Genomic DNA, 14,411 nt, shown 5'->3' with positions numbered 1-14,411 from the left:
CAAAAACTAAAAAAAATTGTCCGTAAACAGCTCAAAATATTTTGAAATAGTTATGGTAATATGGCATATAGAAAATGCTAATATAAACAAACAGTGAAAATTTCAAGTATCTACGGCCATTTGTTTTGGAGTTACACCAAAAACTAAAATCGATTTAACGTAAAAATTCCCAGTTTACCTTAATTTTTTTTATGGGATTTTGCCTCCCCAATGTACCAACTAGAATCACTTTTCCATCGAACAAGATACAAGTTGAAAATCGAAGCATTATTTCGACTATTTATCGTATACCTATTACCTACACAGACAAATAAAAAAAAAAATTTAAATACTAGTACTACCCGACTACAACACCGTAGTAGTCCGTGATGCATAACAAAGTGTATACAATACTGAAACTGACAATACCATACATCAAAAACTTTGAATAAATTATAATGGCTGTCGTTTGTGGTCATACATATTATCTATACATGTTATCCGTGCCGTGTACTCGTCGAGTGACGTGATTATTAATTGGTGCCGTGATAACCATAGAAGAACCTAACCAATGATACCACCAGGCCATAATATAGGTTGTATCATTGAGTATAGATAGTACTATCTATACTCAATGGTTGTATATATTGTACAAATTGTATACAGGGTGTATCTTATGTAATTGTACGTGGGGTTTTTTAAGGATTATGGATCGATGACATAGAATTTCGTTAAAACGAAAAAAGACGTGTTTTCTTATTTTTAACAGGCATTTTTTTTATAACAATTTCAAAATTTTTAAACAGATGTACCAATGGCAAAATCAACTTTATTTTTCAAATGGCAACTACTATATTTTTTAATGGATTCTGGTAAAGCTTTTTTTTCTAAAAATTTTGATAGTCAAATTAGTTTTGGTACACTAGTTTATTAACTATGATCCTCTAAAGTTTAGTAAAATCTGCATTAATACTTTTAATTGAAATAATTGGTATAGGTTTAATTTACAAGATCTAAATACATTTTTCTTATAACTAACTTTTATAACTTGAAATTTTAAGCATAAGTTCCCTATATTGGTAAGTATCGCATGCAAAGTATGAATTTAGCAGTTGAAATTCTTTAAGAATTATTTAATAATCGTGATTTAAAATAAACTATTTGCAAGATATTTAGATAAATAGTCAATCTCAATATAGGTTTGTAACCTAACTAGTTTGTAACTTAACTTAAGCATACTTTTAATCTAAGTTAATTACAGATTTTTAATATTATTATAACAAGAATCAAATACCATTATAGGTATTTATTACCTTAGTCCTTAGCCGCCTAATAAAGAATCCAAATTAATGCTATTGTAAGAAAAGTATGATATGAATTTATGATAGGAAAAGTACGAAATAAAATTTTAATTTAAAATGTCCAAAACTAAAAAATAAGAGGGGTTATGAATTTCAACTCTTAAATTCGTACTTTGCATGCGATATCTACCAATATAGGCCTACCAATAGGTATAACCATTGATTAAATATACAAAGTATATTGGTATAACCTATATGGTTCAAATTTCAAGTTTATCCCACTACCTAGTACGAGAAGAGCATTAATGTCAACAATCGAATACCATTTACCAATTTACCATTATTACTTTAGCCACCTAATAAAGAATCCAAATTTATGATATTGCGTAAGAAAAGTAACTGTGAAGTAATTAATTACGATTACCTATAATAACAAATTAAAATAATACTATTGGTTTTGATGATTGTATGTTAAAATAAAAATAATGAACTATGTTTACCAACAATTTTGCTTATGTTTTTTTTTTTTTTTAGTGACATTAGATTACCGATTAAACTACTTAAGTGTATAAAAAAGGTAGTTTTAAGAAAAAATTATTTAGATCTTGTAAATTAAACCTATACCAATTATTTCAATTAAAAGTATTAATGCAGATTTTACTAAACTTTAGAGGATCATAGTTAATAAACTAGTGTACCAAAACTAATTTGACTATCAAAATTTTTAGAAAAAAAAGCTTTACCAGAATCCATTAACAAATATAGTAGTTGCTATTTGAAAAAATAAAGTTATTTTGCTATTGGTACACATGTGTGTTTAAAAATTTAAAAATTGTTATAAAAAAATTGCCTGTTAAAAATAAGGAAACACGTCTTTTTTCATTTTAACGAAATTCCATGTCATCGATCCATAATCGTTAAAAAAACCCGCGAACAATTACATAAGATACACCCTGTATATTGTATATAATATGTATCTGATTTCACTTATCACGACATTTCACAATCTTAAATCGTGCTTTTCAACATGAACTAAGAAGATAAATCTTCTGAATATTCTTACTTCTTAGTTCATGCTTTTCAGTTTTTCAAAGTGCGGTTGCTTTGGATTAATTATTTGTTCATGATAAAATTCAAACTTTGGATTTAGTTATTTTTTAGTATTATTGTGTTAAATACTATTAAATACTATTAAATACTTAATAGTCAATATTGTTTTTATTACATAAATCCACAATATATTTAATTAAATTATATTATAGCATTTTAACAGTTATTTTGTACAAAATAATACAACATTAATATTTTTTGTATAAAATATCTAAAATGGCGATTCCATGTATACAAGTAACTATTACTATTACCTAACAATCTTAAATCTTTTAGATTTTACAAATAACTAAGTTTGTTCCTAATTTTGTTTATTTTGAATACTTTAATAAATTAAAACTAAAAATGTATTTTATTATTATCTATTACTAACCTTTTTATTTATACCTATATTATGCTATTTATTCCAGGTTGAGAAATGTGAAAAGTGTTTGAACTATTATCCTATCAAATCTGTTCATCAATGTATGCCTGTTACAGTTGAAGAGCCTAGTAATAATATTATTATTAACTAAAGTCATAAGATTGTTTCATATTGTATAGTGGTAGATTTTAAGGAAGGCAATATATTGTTATATGCTTAGTGTCTTGGATTGGTAATCCTAATTTTAATAAATGTAAACTATAATATAGATTAAATATATTTAATCAATGGCTATAGGTACATTATACGTGTACCACGCTACATGGTGCTTTCATCACTAAACAATGATATTATGGAAAACAACCTTTTAAACCAACCATTGATGCCCATATGCATAGTAAATTATGTGACACATAAATTGACTATGCATACAGACATGAGATATTAAACTATTATGCAATGAACATTTTAAAATAAGATCCTATTATGTATTTTGTTTTTTATATTTTTATTAGGAAAATTAAAAAAAATTTTACCCGCAGTGTGTATTGGAGATAAAGTACAGTCGTTTATAAATCTTAGTGATTGTGACGGAGATCAAAATAAAGTAAATGACAGAATAAATGATTTTAATTCAACTTTGTGTTTAATAAATGCTATTAAGGCTCGTCGTCCATTGTTTGATCATACAATACCTTTATCAGAAAGGTGTGAATCAATTAAAAATAAACTATGGAATGAAGTATATGATGAACTACAAGGTAGGGATATACTCAATAATTTTATTTTACCTTTATAAAAATTAAATAAATAAACAAAAATAAATTTACGTCACATAAAACATTCACATATTTTAGTATACCTACTCTTACTATTAGACAATTTATTATACATAATACAGTAAACAGGTTAATATGTTTTAATGTTACAGGTCAAGTTACCACTGATGAATTAAAAAAAAAATGGAAATACCTAAAAGAAAAATATGTACGTGAAAGACAAAAGGCGAAAAAAAGTGATCCTAAAGGAGGTAGAAGAATAAAATGGTTACATTATGTTCAACTGTCATTTCTAGAAGAAGTTGTAACACAAAGTCATGACAAAAAGTAGCTATTCCATTTCTTAAAACCTATTAATAATTACAAATGTTTTAAAATTGTTAATCCAAATATCTTTATTATTGCCAGTAATTTAGATTTAAATTTAGACAACCATTCTGAAGACTCTCCTCAAAGCTTAACTACTGCTAGAAAGCAAAAAAGAAAAGAAAGTATGCAAATTTGATATAGTTTTTTTTTAAATAATTATTTTATATTGGTGTATACATTATAACACCTACTTGTGATTTTTTATTTTATATAATACCAAATGTATTATTAATAATATTTTTACTTATAAAGTGTTTTATTTTAGTACCTATATCAGTGACGTATATAGGAATTAATTTTGGGGGAAGGAGGAGGTTATAAAAAAAAATTTATTTAATTATTACAAATTAACTTTATTAATAATAAATTATAAAAACTAGAATATTATATAAATTAAATTAAAGCAAAAAATCCAATTTTCAAGGCAGGTTTGCAAAATTATTAATCACTTCTTCAGTGTCTTGAAATACTGCGATGAATTGACATAAGGGAGGGCTAATCCTGTTAGTCAATTTTTACTTGCACTATTTCTCAAGTTCGACTTCAATCTTTTTAGTGTTGAAAATGATCTTTCCGTTGATGCTGTTGATGCCGGTAAAGTTACTAATATTGACATCAAGCGCCATACATTTGGAAAAAAATCAACGGATACTTCATTAAAAGTAGCTGACTTTGGACATTCATTCTGTGAGTGTATTTGAAACCATTTGGAATCAACTTTTGTAATACAGAAATAATTTCATTGTGTATAAAAAATCGTTCTTTTAATTGATTCTTAAAATAATCGTTAAATGGTATAAATATTGTTCGTTTATAATACTGTTCCGGTGATTCAGCTGACGTATTATTACGAGACAATTGACACTCAGTTATTCGAGGTATTTGAATAGTTTCATCCAATATATTCAATTTTTGTTTGACTTCTTAAAACAATTATGAAATTCTTTATCGGCATTTATGCGAATAGAAGATAAAACTTGTATACAATTTTCAAGTTTCAACATTTTCTCAACATTCAGATAAATCACAATTTACTTTTTGTTATGCACTACATAATGGCAATGTAAATGCAAAAAGTTTTTCTATGGCATATAATGCTATTATAAATTGAGACGAGCGATGAGTCTTAGATAATTGAAAAGCGAGTTGTAATGATTCTATATTATGATTATTTTTGAGATTATGTAATGCATAGGCTATAACTTTGTATAAATCTTTGAATCTTAACATACTTTTGTGACAATCTACCCAACGTGTTTCACACATTTTTTATAAGGGTACTTTGTTGGGTACTTGGAATATGTTCTGATCTATAGTATAGATATTATGACTTCACGGTCCGTCATTATCTTAATTATCTAATAATACCTATTTCATATAAATTGAGTCAACAACTATTTTTATTTATGCCTGCAATTTTCATTTTTGTTTTATCCCGTGTTGCGCTGTTGGGTTTTGGTTAATACATTGATTAAATAAATTTGTATGAGTGCCGTACCAACAAAAAATTTCCGAGGGGGTTGAACCTCTAATCCCCTCCCTATATACGCCACTGACCTATATAATATTATGAATATTAATATTACACAATATGTAAACAGTGCATTATTGCATATAGTGCATATTATAAATATTAGCTTAAAAGTGTTTATAATAAAACAATAACAATTTTATCCCTCTAGAAAATGAGCATACAATTTCAAGGCCTACATTACCAACAGAACTAAATGAGGAACCACATGATTCTGATGTCGCCTTTGGAAAATACATAGTAGCATTAATGAAAGATATACCAATAAAAAAGAGAAAAAAGTTACAATATCAGTTTATAGCATCTCTTATATCTGCTCAGGATCCAGAGTGATGCACTTTCTTCACAATTTTTATAACACATGTACAGACTCATATTATACATATTAATTATTTTTATTTGTGAATGTTGTTTTAATTTTTATCAATATTTGTTAATCTTATTAAAATGTGTGTATAATAGTATTTTAAGTTTATATTTTTATATTACTTTGTTATAGTTACCTTTTAAATTCTGAAGAAAAAATACATTATTTCGTAATTTTGCCAAAAGCTAAATATCTACAGACTACAGAAAACAAACTTTCGAGTCGAACATTTTTTATAAATACTGCTTAATTTTTTGTGTCACTTATTATTTTTACTATTATTAATATAGTAATTATAATTTCTCCAACAGTTTGAATGCAGTTATTTTATAAAAACAAAAATTAATAGCTGTGTATTTCTGGTCATATTTAGTTAGGTGTATTAAACATTTTTTGTCTAAATGAACTAAATGTAGAGTTTTCATATTAAAATGTTTGTTTCCACAATTCCACATATCGATACCACAATAATTGTTTGTAATAGATTATTATACTCTAATTTCAAAGTACCTAAGTACCTATTATAGTAATATTAGTATTTGTAAAATAATTTTATTTATCATATAATAATATATACATTTGACTATTTCATAGGTACATTTTTCAACTGAAATACTTTTAAATAGCAAACAATTTTCAATAAGTTGGGAACCTAATTATGCAAGTTAACTCAAATCTAAAAATGTTAACAATAAATTGCACACATTTTAATATTTAATAATTAAAAAACAACTTTTTGTGAACCCTGTCGTAAATCATGATTTAACTAATTATCTTTCAAAAGTTGAAAACCCCTGTATATGAAAATAGTAAATCTTAATAAAAATCATGTATAAAATTGATATCTACTAATTAATTAATAAAAATGTAAAATAAACTTAAAAAAATAAGTGAGTAGGTAATAACATTCTTGTTCTGTGGTAACATGTTACCTAATGGTACTCGAACACAGTGTTAATACTTAATAACTGAATCATCATTCTTCATCTGTGCTTTATTAATATCCGTGAGTAATGTCACATTTTTATAAAAATATTCTTTATCGTCATAGACTTTGTACCTACTTGGCTACTTAGTATATGGCACCAATTAAGAACTCGTGGTATATTATCTGTTTATCAACAGAGCCCGTGAGTTCATGAATTTACATATCAATCTTGTTAAGTTTTATTTATTACTATTAAAAACTTGTTTCAAGGTACCATGGTCCATCGTCATTACTCATAAGTAAAGACCGGATTTATATGTTTTTACATATCGTTACTGGATCTATGCAGTCTTATGAGAGTAAAAAATGTGGATGATTTGTTCAATTCTGAATGCGTAGAAAAAAATGTTATATTGTTTTTTTTGCATATTTGAGAATATTTTATGGGTTAGAGAATATTTAACTCATTTAGCATATTTTGGAATATTTCGTAAATTGTGAGAAAAAAATTTGTATTTATTTTTAATTTTAATATTACAGTACCCAGAAAAATTTTTGAACATTTACAATTTTTTTATTTTATCTCACTATTAATATAAAATTGAAAAAAAAAAATTTTTAAATGCATATTAAAGTAAATATAATGAATGATGTTTATTGATTATTTTTGCATATTTTTGCTTTTTTTGTATATTTTAGCATATTTTTTAAATTTTTAAGAGAATATAATGAGAATATTTTAAGGTTTTTTCGAGAATATTAGCATCATATTTAAGGTATTTTAAGAGAATATAAATCCGGTCTTTACTCATAAGTATGTGAAGTTTCATTTTATATATTTAGAGGTTTTTTGCCAATATGCATATGCCATATTTGTACGTTTTCCATTTTATTGTGTATATTATTCAAAATTTTTATACTATTATACTATTATAGCCCATGTGAATGTGCGGTATAGGCATATGTGCTTTCATTCCCTCCCATCAATAAAATATTTTTAATTATTTGTCATTACTTAATATTTATTACAGGGGTATTGATTTATGAATACTAATTGAATATATTTATTGATTCGTTTGCCACTAAAAAAAATAGACTGTTATCAATTTGCTAATGGTATAGTTGGAAAATTATCGGAGTGTCAGAGTGGCCACGACCACAATATTATGGATTAGAGAAGTAAAAAAAAAACGTCAAATTCAAATTACGAAATAGTGAGACTCAATATAAAAATGAAATATCTCTTTCGTTTTATTTTTGGCAGGCCAAAGAACACAGTTTACAAAAAATATGTGCGAATACAGTATAGCAAACCACTCTTGCCCTCTAACTTCTAAAGTTTATAATATAATATAATTTTTACATCTAAACATATTTTTAACTTTAAATGACCTAACCTAACCAAGCAATAAAATAAAATACTTAGGTATGAGTAACCGAAAACGATAAATATTTACCACATCTAGAGTAGGTACAAAATGATTAAAAGTTTGTTTAAGACAAAATCGTTATTGTTTTTTTGATGTAACTAAAAAACGAATAGGTAACCGTATAAATACTTGACATTTTCACCAAACGTTTATATTTGCCTTTTACGTATGCATGGTAAAATTTTCAAAATATTTTTAAGGTTTTGAGCAATTTACAAACATTTGATAGTTTTTTTAGTTGTATCTTTATAAATGTCGATACAAATTTTTTGTTCCTTCCAAACACTGGGTAACTCAATTAATAAAATCTTACAATTTGAATTTTAAATTCTCTCAATTCGACATAAATCTAATATTGGACACAATCACACAACCGACAAATGGTTTATAGTCGCAACGATTTAAAGTGTAGACGTCCGGTGGTGGAATGGGAATGAGAGACGAGAGCCAGAGGTAAACATTTCTTAAGTATTTTTAGATTACCCTCGTCTTGTCTTCAGTTCTATAAAGTTGAAATAGTTATGGTTTATATTAATCAATTAGTCCAATGCATTAAATGAATAATATTTATGGAAAAATGCTCAAAAAATATTCTTTCCGCTGTGATATTTAAAATCAAAAGTTAATAATATACTATCTAAACGACAGCTTTTTAAATTGAAACCAGGACAACAAGCAAATTTGCATTTAATAGAACCAATTTAAGTTGTTAACTTTATAGTATATTAGAGTAAATAAACCTATAATTACACTTAAAGTATACGGTATATCATTATACTATTATAGGCCATAGCCATTAATTATTATAATGTACCGTGATTCAAAGGTAAGAACTAATAGAATATTATCTAGAGCATTAAGTATGTTTTTATTAGTACCTATTTAAATAATAAATTATAATGCGAGTTATGAGTATTTTAGTATTTAAAAAAATTGCAAGACGCCCTAGCTAATATAAATCTTTTAGTTTCATTATTATAGTAAATTACTCAATTCACTATAATAACTGACAACACTAAATATTGGTCAGCTGACTGCTGAATGTAAATTTTCTATAGAACCCATATTATTTTGTTGTGTTTTTGTAATTTTGTGTAAGATGTAGACAAAAGATACATGTGCGGAGTGCATGCTATTTATGGGTGCGGGGACGGGAGGTTTGGAAATATTTTTAGTCTATTATTAGGGGGTGGTAAATTTTATTGACATATTATTGTTGTGTATTTATTGTATCAAGAAAAAATATTTATTTATATTATAATATATTTTAATTATTATATAATGCTTCTGTTAAAAGCAATTATTACAGCTTAAAAATGTATGCTGTTTTTATAAAAAGTCAGAAAATAATAATTAGGTATAAGTACAATACAATTTTTTTACAATAATACATAAAAAAACATTAAACGCTTATTATTGTTTTTGTTTTACTTATAATTTTTTCATGAAAACTTTTTATTTATTTAACATCATTTGTTTTTCGGGAGTTTATAGAAATAACTAATATATGAATATATTATGATATATTGGAACGAATGCTACAGTTTAGCTCTCAACCGATTTTTGTGAAATTTATTTTTCATAATGAGTGGTTTTGCATGCTTAATATGATGGTATTTCAAATTTTCTTTTGAAGTTATGATCAAAAAACTTCAAAATATTGATTTAAGTTTGAAATATACCAAAAAAAACAATTTTGAATTTTTTTTTTTTTGTAAATATAATATTATCCTTAATATTTCGGTGTGATTAAAAATTACATAGGTATCGTACATACTTTTTATTTTATTATTATAATATTAATAAAGTAATTTAATAAAAAAACTATTCGTTTCTGACGTAAACATTTTTTATTGTTATTATACCTACTATCTCCTACCTATATATACATAATATATTCTATATTATAATCTGTCCACTAGAGACCACTAAAAACGAAATTTAATATGAATATTTTACATTAACAAAAATATATATACCTATAATATGATATAATAATATTAAAGTTTTATTTATAAATGCCTATTTACCGTACGGCAGTACACCAGTTGTTGTCTATTATCGGCTATAGGTAATAGGTATGATGTTTATTGGGATTTGGCTCAATTTATTGATGAGAGTGCTAAAATTATGCAGTGGCCAGTAGGTACATGGACGGATCCAGGGGGGGAGGGGGCTAAGGGCCCAGCCCCCCCAGACATTTTTTTTTTATAAATATAAATATTATATATTACCTAAATAACGATTAAACAAAATCTAAACTTCTTTTCCTATTGATTACCTATACCTACTATTATGACAACATTTTTTAAATTAAGAATAAAGTATAATATTTTATTATAATTTTATTTGTATTGTAAAAAAATTGTTGGGGCTTCCCCCGCCCCAGATCTTTGCTCTGGATCCGTGCCTGAGTAGGTACCTATATAAGTATATAACTATATGTCTATTTAATGAAGCCGTCTTTTCGAGTATATGGTCGTATAATATTAAACATTTAATATTTAAGGTAATTTCCTTAAGACTATAGACAAGTACTGAGGAACAACATGTAAACGTAGTAATAACAAAATAAGATAATCGTTGGATGACATAGTTACCGTTATTTTACGACGTGACACGTGAATACATCAACATTATTTAAACATCAGACGTTCATTTTTTTTACCCTGATTCCCTATTTTGAAAAGCATTTAGTATTTTCAATTTTTACCACCCAAAAGTACTTACTATATCAAATTATCTTCAAGAAACCTTCATCGAAGTCGATGATCAGAGGATTTTTTTCTACTTAAAAAATTGTCTTCAAACACAAAAATAAAAAATACCCTTGTAAAAACAATGCATTAATCGCTTTGCTTAGAATCTTAAAATTAATATCATATTATTACGTATAAATCTAGATAATATTTAATTATCTAATTCTTAAACCCCTTTTCGATATTTTCGAATGATTATTGTTACGACGTCGCGTAGTCTGAATGATTATGTAAAACCAATCGGTGGAAGTACAACAATTCTGGTCGACTTTGTAACTCAAAATAGTGGTGTATGTGATAATAAATAAAGCAATATAATGTTATCATATGTGTCTAACATTACCTTTTAGTAATAATTAATTTAAATTAAACTATTAAAATAACTATCATTTAATAATAATAAATAATATTCATCAATAATTTCATTCATGTCAAACCACTTTTAGATAAAAATATTAATTCTTCAGTAGGTAGAAGGTACCATATTGAATAATATATTTAAAAACTATTAATGGGCAACTAATATTTGAAGCATCTATTTCAAGTTTTTTATGTTTATTTAAGTACTCAGTAAGATTTTTTATATGATTTTTAATATATTCAATATTTAACCTACAGTGCCCAAATCTAATTGAACACTGCTCAATTTCCTACTTTGCCCGTAACATATATAAAATATCACCTAAAAGTATAAATCTAGTCACAGAATAAATATACAAATGGTAATATCAGAAACTATCCTCGTTAAAATATTAGGTATAGTAATATTATATCAATACCTACCTAATAATAATGGTCTTTAGAAAAATTAACGCGCTCGAAATTCTTCTAATGCTGCGGGCCGACGAGGAAGATAAACATACTAGCTGGCTAGTAGGTACTACACGTCGTCGTCTGGGAGATTTTCTCGGAGATCGGTCTCTGCGTTGGAATATTTGTATTTACCTCATTACCAATTCTCAATTAAATCCTAACGCACAGGTACATATTATCTTCACTCAAAAAATAAAAGACGACAATTAACTATTATAACATCGACCGCAACGCGGTAAACGCGTCATATTACTCGAAATCTTAGAAGACATTGTAGTCAACATAACGGAAGGCACTTATACGCTGACGAAAGCGACGAGTACCTCGTGCGTTTAGTTACTCTTCTTCTGTCTGCCATTGATACGGGCGCAACTACTGCAAGTGGCGACGATCAGACCCCGGAGTCGGCGGAGCCTGAAGGACAAAATCCGATTCTTGGAGGCGCAGATAGAAAAGAGTTCAACGAAAACGTCGAGGAGTCTCCTTGCACAGTGATGGATTGCCGAGCGGCGATGCGCTGTCATCTGCAGCAGAGTCGGAGCTTACTCCGATCCCAGAGACAGCACCGCTCGGCAACAACAACACGGTCCAAGAAGACGACAATTCGAACATTTCGGAAGCAGAAGAGGACCATTCCGTTTTGCTGGCTATCAGTTGTACGTGTGAGGACGCGCCGTCCTCGGAGTCGGGGCCTGTCGATCCCACTCCGACTCCCGAGGACGTTTTGCGACCAGAAGACGTGTAGGATGAGAACGACGGTGACGGAATGGAGGGGAGGATGTGAGAAAGAGCACGGACGGTGCGTGGCGGTAAGTCACCCGCGCACGTTCTCCGACCACCCGCGCGGCGCGACGAGTTTGCTGGCGTAGCGCGCTCGGTCGTCGTTGACGCGCGAGACTCTCCGGCGGCTCGGTGAGCGCCCGGCTGCAGTTACGGTCACATGGAGTGACGGCGACGACACGGCGGCTATAGTAGAGGTACCTGTGCGGGCAACGATTCCGCCCCGACGGTACACCGACTCGGTACGACGGCGATGGCGATGGCGATTTGGTACGACGGCAGCTGCGGAGACTTCGGAACGGGGTGAGTGGTATATGGAGATTTGCGTGCTAGGAACACGGGGACGTCAGCGGCGCTGGACTCACGGAAACTTAACTGTTTCACAGGGTCTGGAGGCACGCGACTTCACCACGGCGGCGGAACGAAGACGCGGCCGAAGGGACAACGCCAGGGCGAAAATTACCGAGAGTCAAGGATCGCTCTGTGGTCCGCTGACTCTCGCCTTTTCACCCAGCGGTAATCCCACATCGGCCGCTTCGCTCGTCCCCACCGGTTCCGCAGCACAAAATCTCACTTCGCTCGCTCCGAGTCTTGGTCTTCGCCGTCCGTCGGCCGAGTCGTCGCGCCGTCGACCGTCAACGCGCACGACATCGCGCACTATCCGCCGTCCGTCACCGTCAACCGTGGTCGCTCCAGTGGCCGCCTCGGTCTGGCCTCGCCGGCTGGGCAAGGTCGTCAAGCGTCCGAGGAAACCCGCCAGCGACACTCGTCAACCCGCGGAACATGTCGGAGAACGTGCAGAGGTGACCAGTAGCCAGCAACACTACATTTCCGCACCAATTCGCCATCTAGCATCCTCCCCCCATGTTTATTGTGTCTCCTGTCCGTCGTAGGTATATATATTTTTTCTTTAAATTTCATTAAATTATTTCAAATTGTTAAATTGTTCACATATTATTGTAAATTTCGATTTTTTTTCCTTTTATTATCATGAACATAATTACTATGTAAAATATTATATTTATAGCGAATGTGCTAATTATTTTGAAAATGATTGTTTATACATTTTCGTATTATTTTTGGTTTATAATTAATAAACAAATTTTGATGTGAACAAAAAAATATTTTTTTTTTTTTTTTTGTCGAGTGTATAATCAATTGTTACAGATTTAACGACTAAAAAATCGTTAAAATATATATTTTAAATAAAAAAACTCGTTAGTCAATTATACAGAGTAGACCTGTAGTATAAACGCTACACGGGTATTATAATATGTTCCAAGAAATATTTAAGAGATCAAACACTAAAGGCGACGTAAACTGCTGAACAAATCATAAAATAACGCATTACGCCGGCGGGTACGACATGGACAGTTATATAATCCATACAAGAATAATAATTGTAAATAATAATATGTATTGTGTAGAACGTGCGAACGTCAATATAGTCAAATAGTTAATACTAAATAATATTTAAAAAAATTCAAAATTGTAGGTATTTTACATAGGTAAAATAATAATATAATAGCTGCATGTCGAAAAATAATATTGTTTGAAAACGTTTCGGTTTAGGTTTGAACCATTAAACCCCCATGTACCATTACCATATTTTCTATACCTAATTATATTGACTCGAGTTGTAATATCCTAATCCGAACAAAACATTAGGTATCTATTATACCAATTATTACTATATTATGTTGTATAGTATTGTATTATTATTATAAATTATAATATGTCACTGCCTCACTAGATGTATATCCTGCAGTAAACTCGAAATATTTATAAAACAATACAATCTAAATTTAATTTTTAAAATAATTGAAATGCAGTAATTGAATAAAAAAAATACCTATACTCCTATTGAACCGATGTAGACAATTCAAATTGTTATTCTTTTA

General features: G+C 29.2%; 1 protein-coding gene across 2 annotated transcripts; it reads left to right on the top strand.

Annotated features, from left to right (window-relative positions):
* Positions 1-2,289: 2,289 nt before the first annotated feature.
* On the top strand, positions 2,290-5,897 carry LOC132946994 (uncharacterized). Of its 2 annotated transcripts, XM_061017161.1 has the most exons (7): positions 2,290-2,627; positions 2,801-2,882; positions 3,270-3,515; positions 3,686-3,860; positions 3,942-4,024; positions 4,459-4,589; positions 5,585-5,674. In XM_061017161.1, exons 1-6 carry the CDS (start codon positions 2,607-2,609, stop codon positions 4,560-4,562), a joined length of 711 nt encoding a protein of 236 aa, XP_060873144.1. In that variant the 5' UTR covers positions 2,290-2,606; the 3' UTR covers positions 4,563-4,589; positions 5,585-5,674. The 2 variants fall into 2 exon arrangements, with proteins under 2 accessions (XP_060873144.1, XP_060873143.1); XM_061017160.1 differs by lacking the exon at positions 4,459-4,589 and having other exon boundaries at positions 2,302-2,627; positions 5,585-5,897.
* Positions 5,898-14,411: the final 8,514 nt, after the last annotated feature.

Source organism: Metopolophium dirhodum, chromosome 6 (assembly GCF_019925205.1).
Source record: "Metopolophium dirhodum isolate CAU chromosome 6, ASM1992520v1, whole genome shotgun sequence".
Taxonomy (NCBI): domain Eukaryota; kingdom Metazoa; phylum Arthropoda; class Insecta; order Hemiptera; family Aphididae; genus Metopolophium; species Metopolophium dirhodum.
Note: the sequence above shows the minus strand (reverse complement) of the source record. Positions and strands in the feature narration are given on the sequence as shown.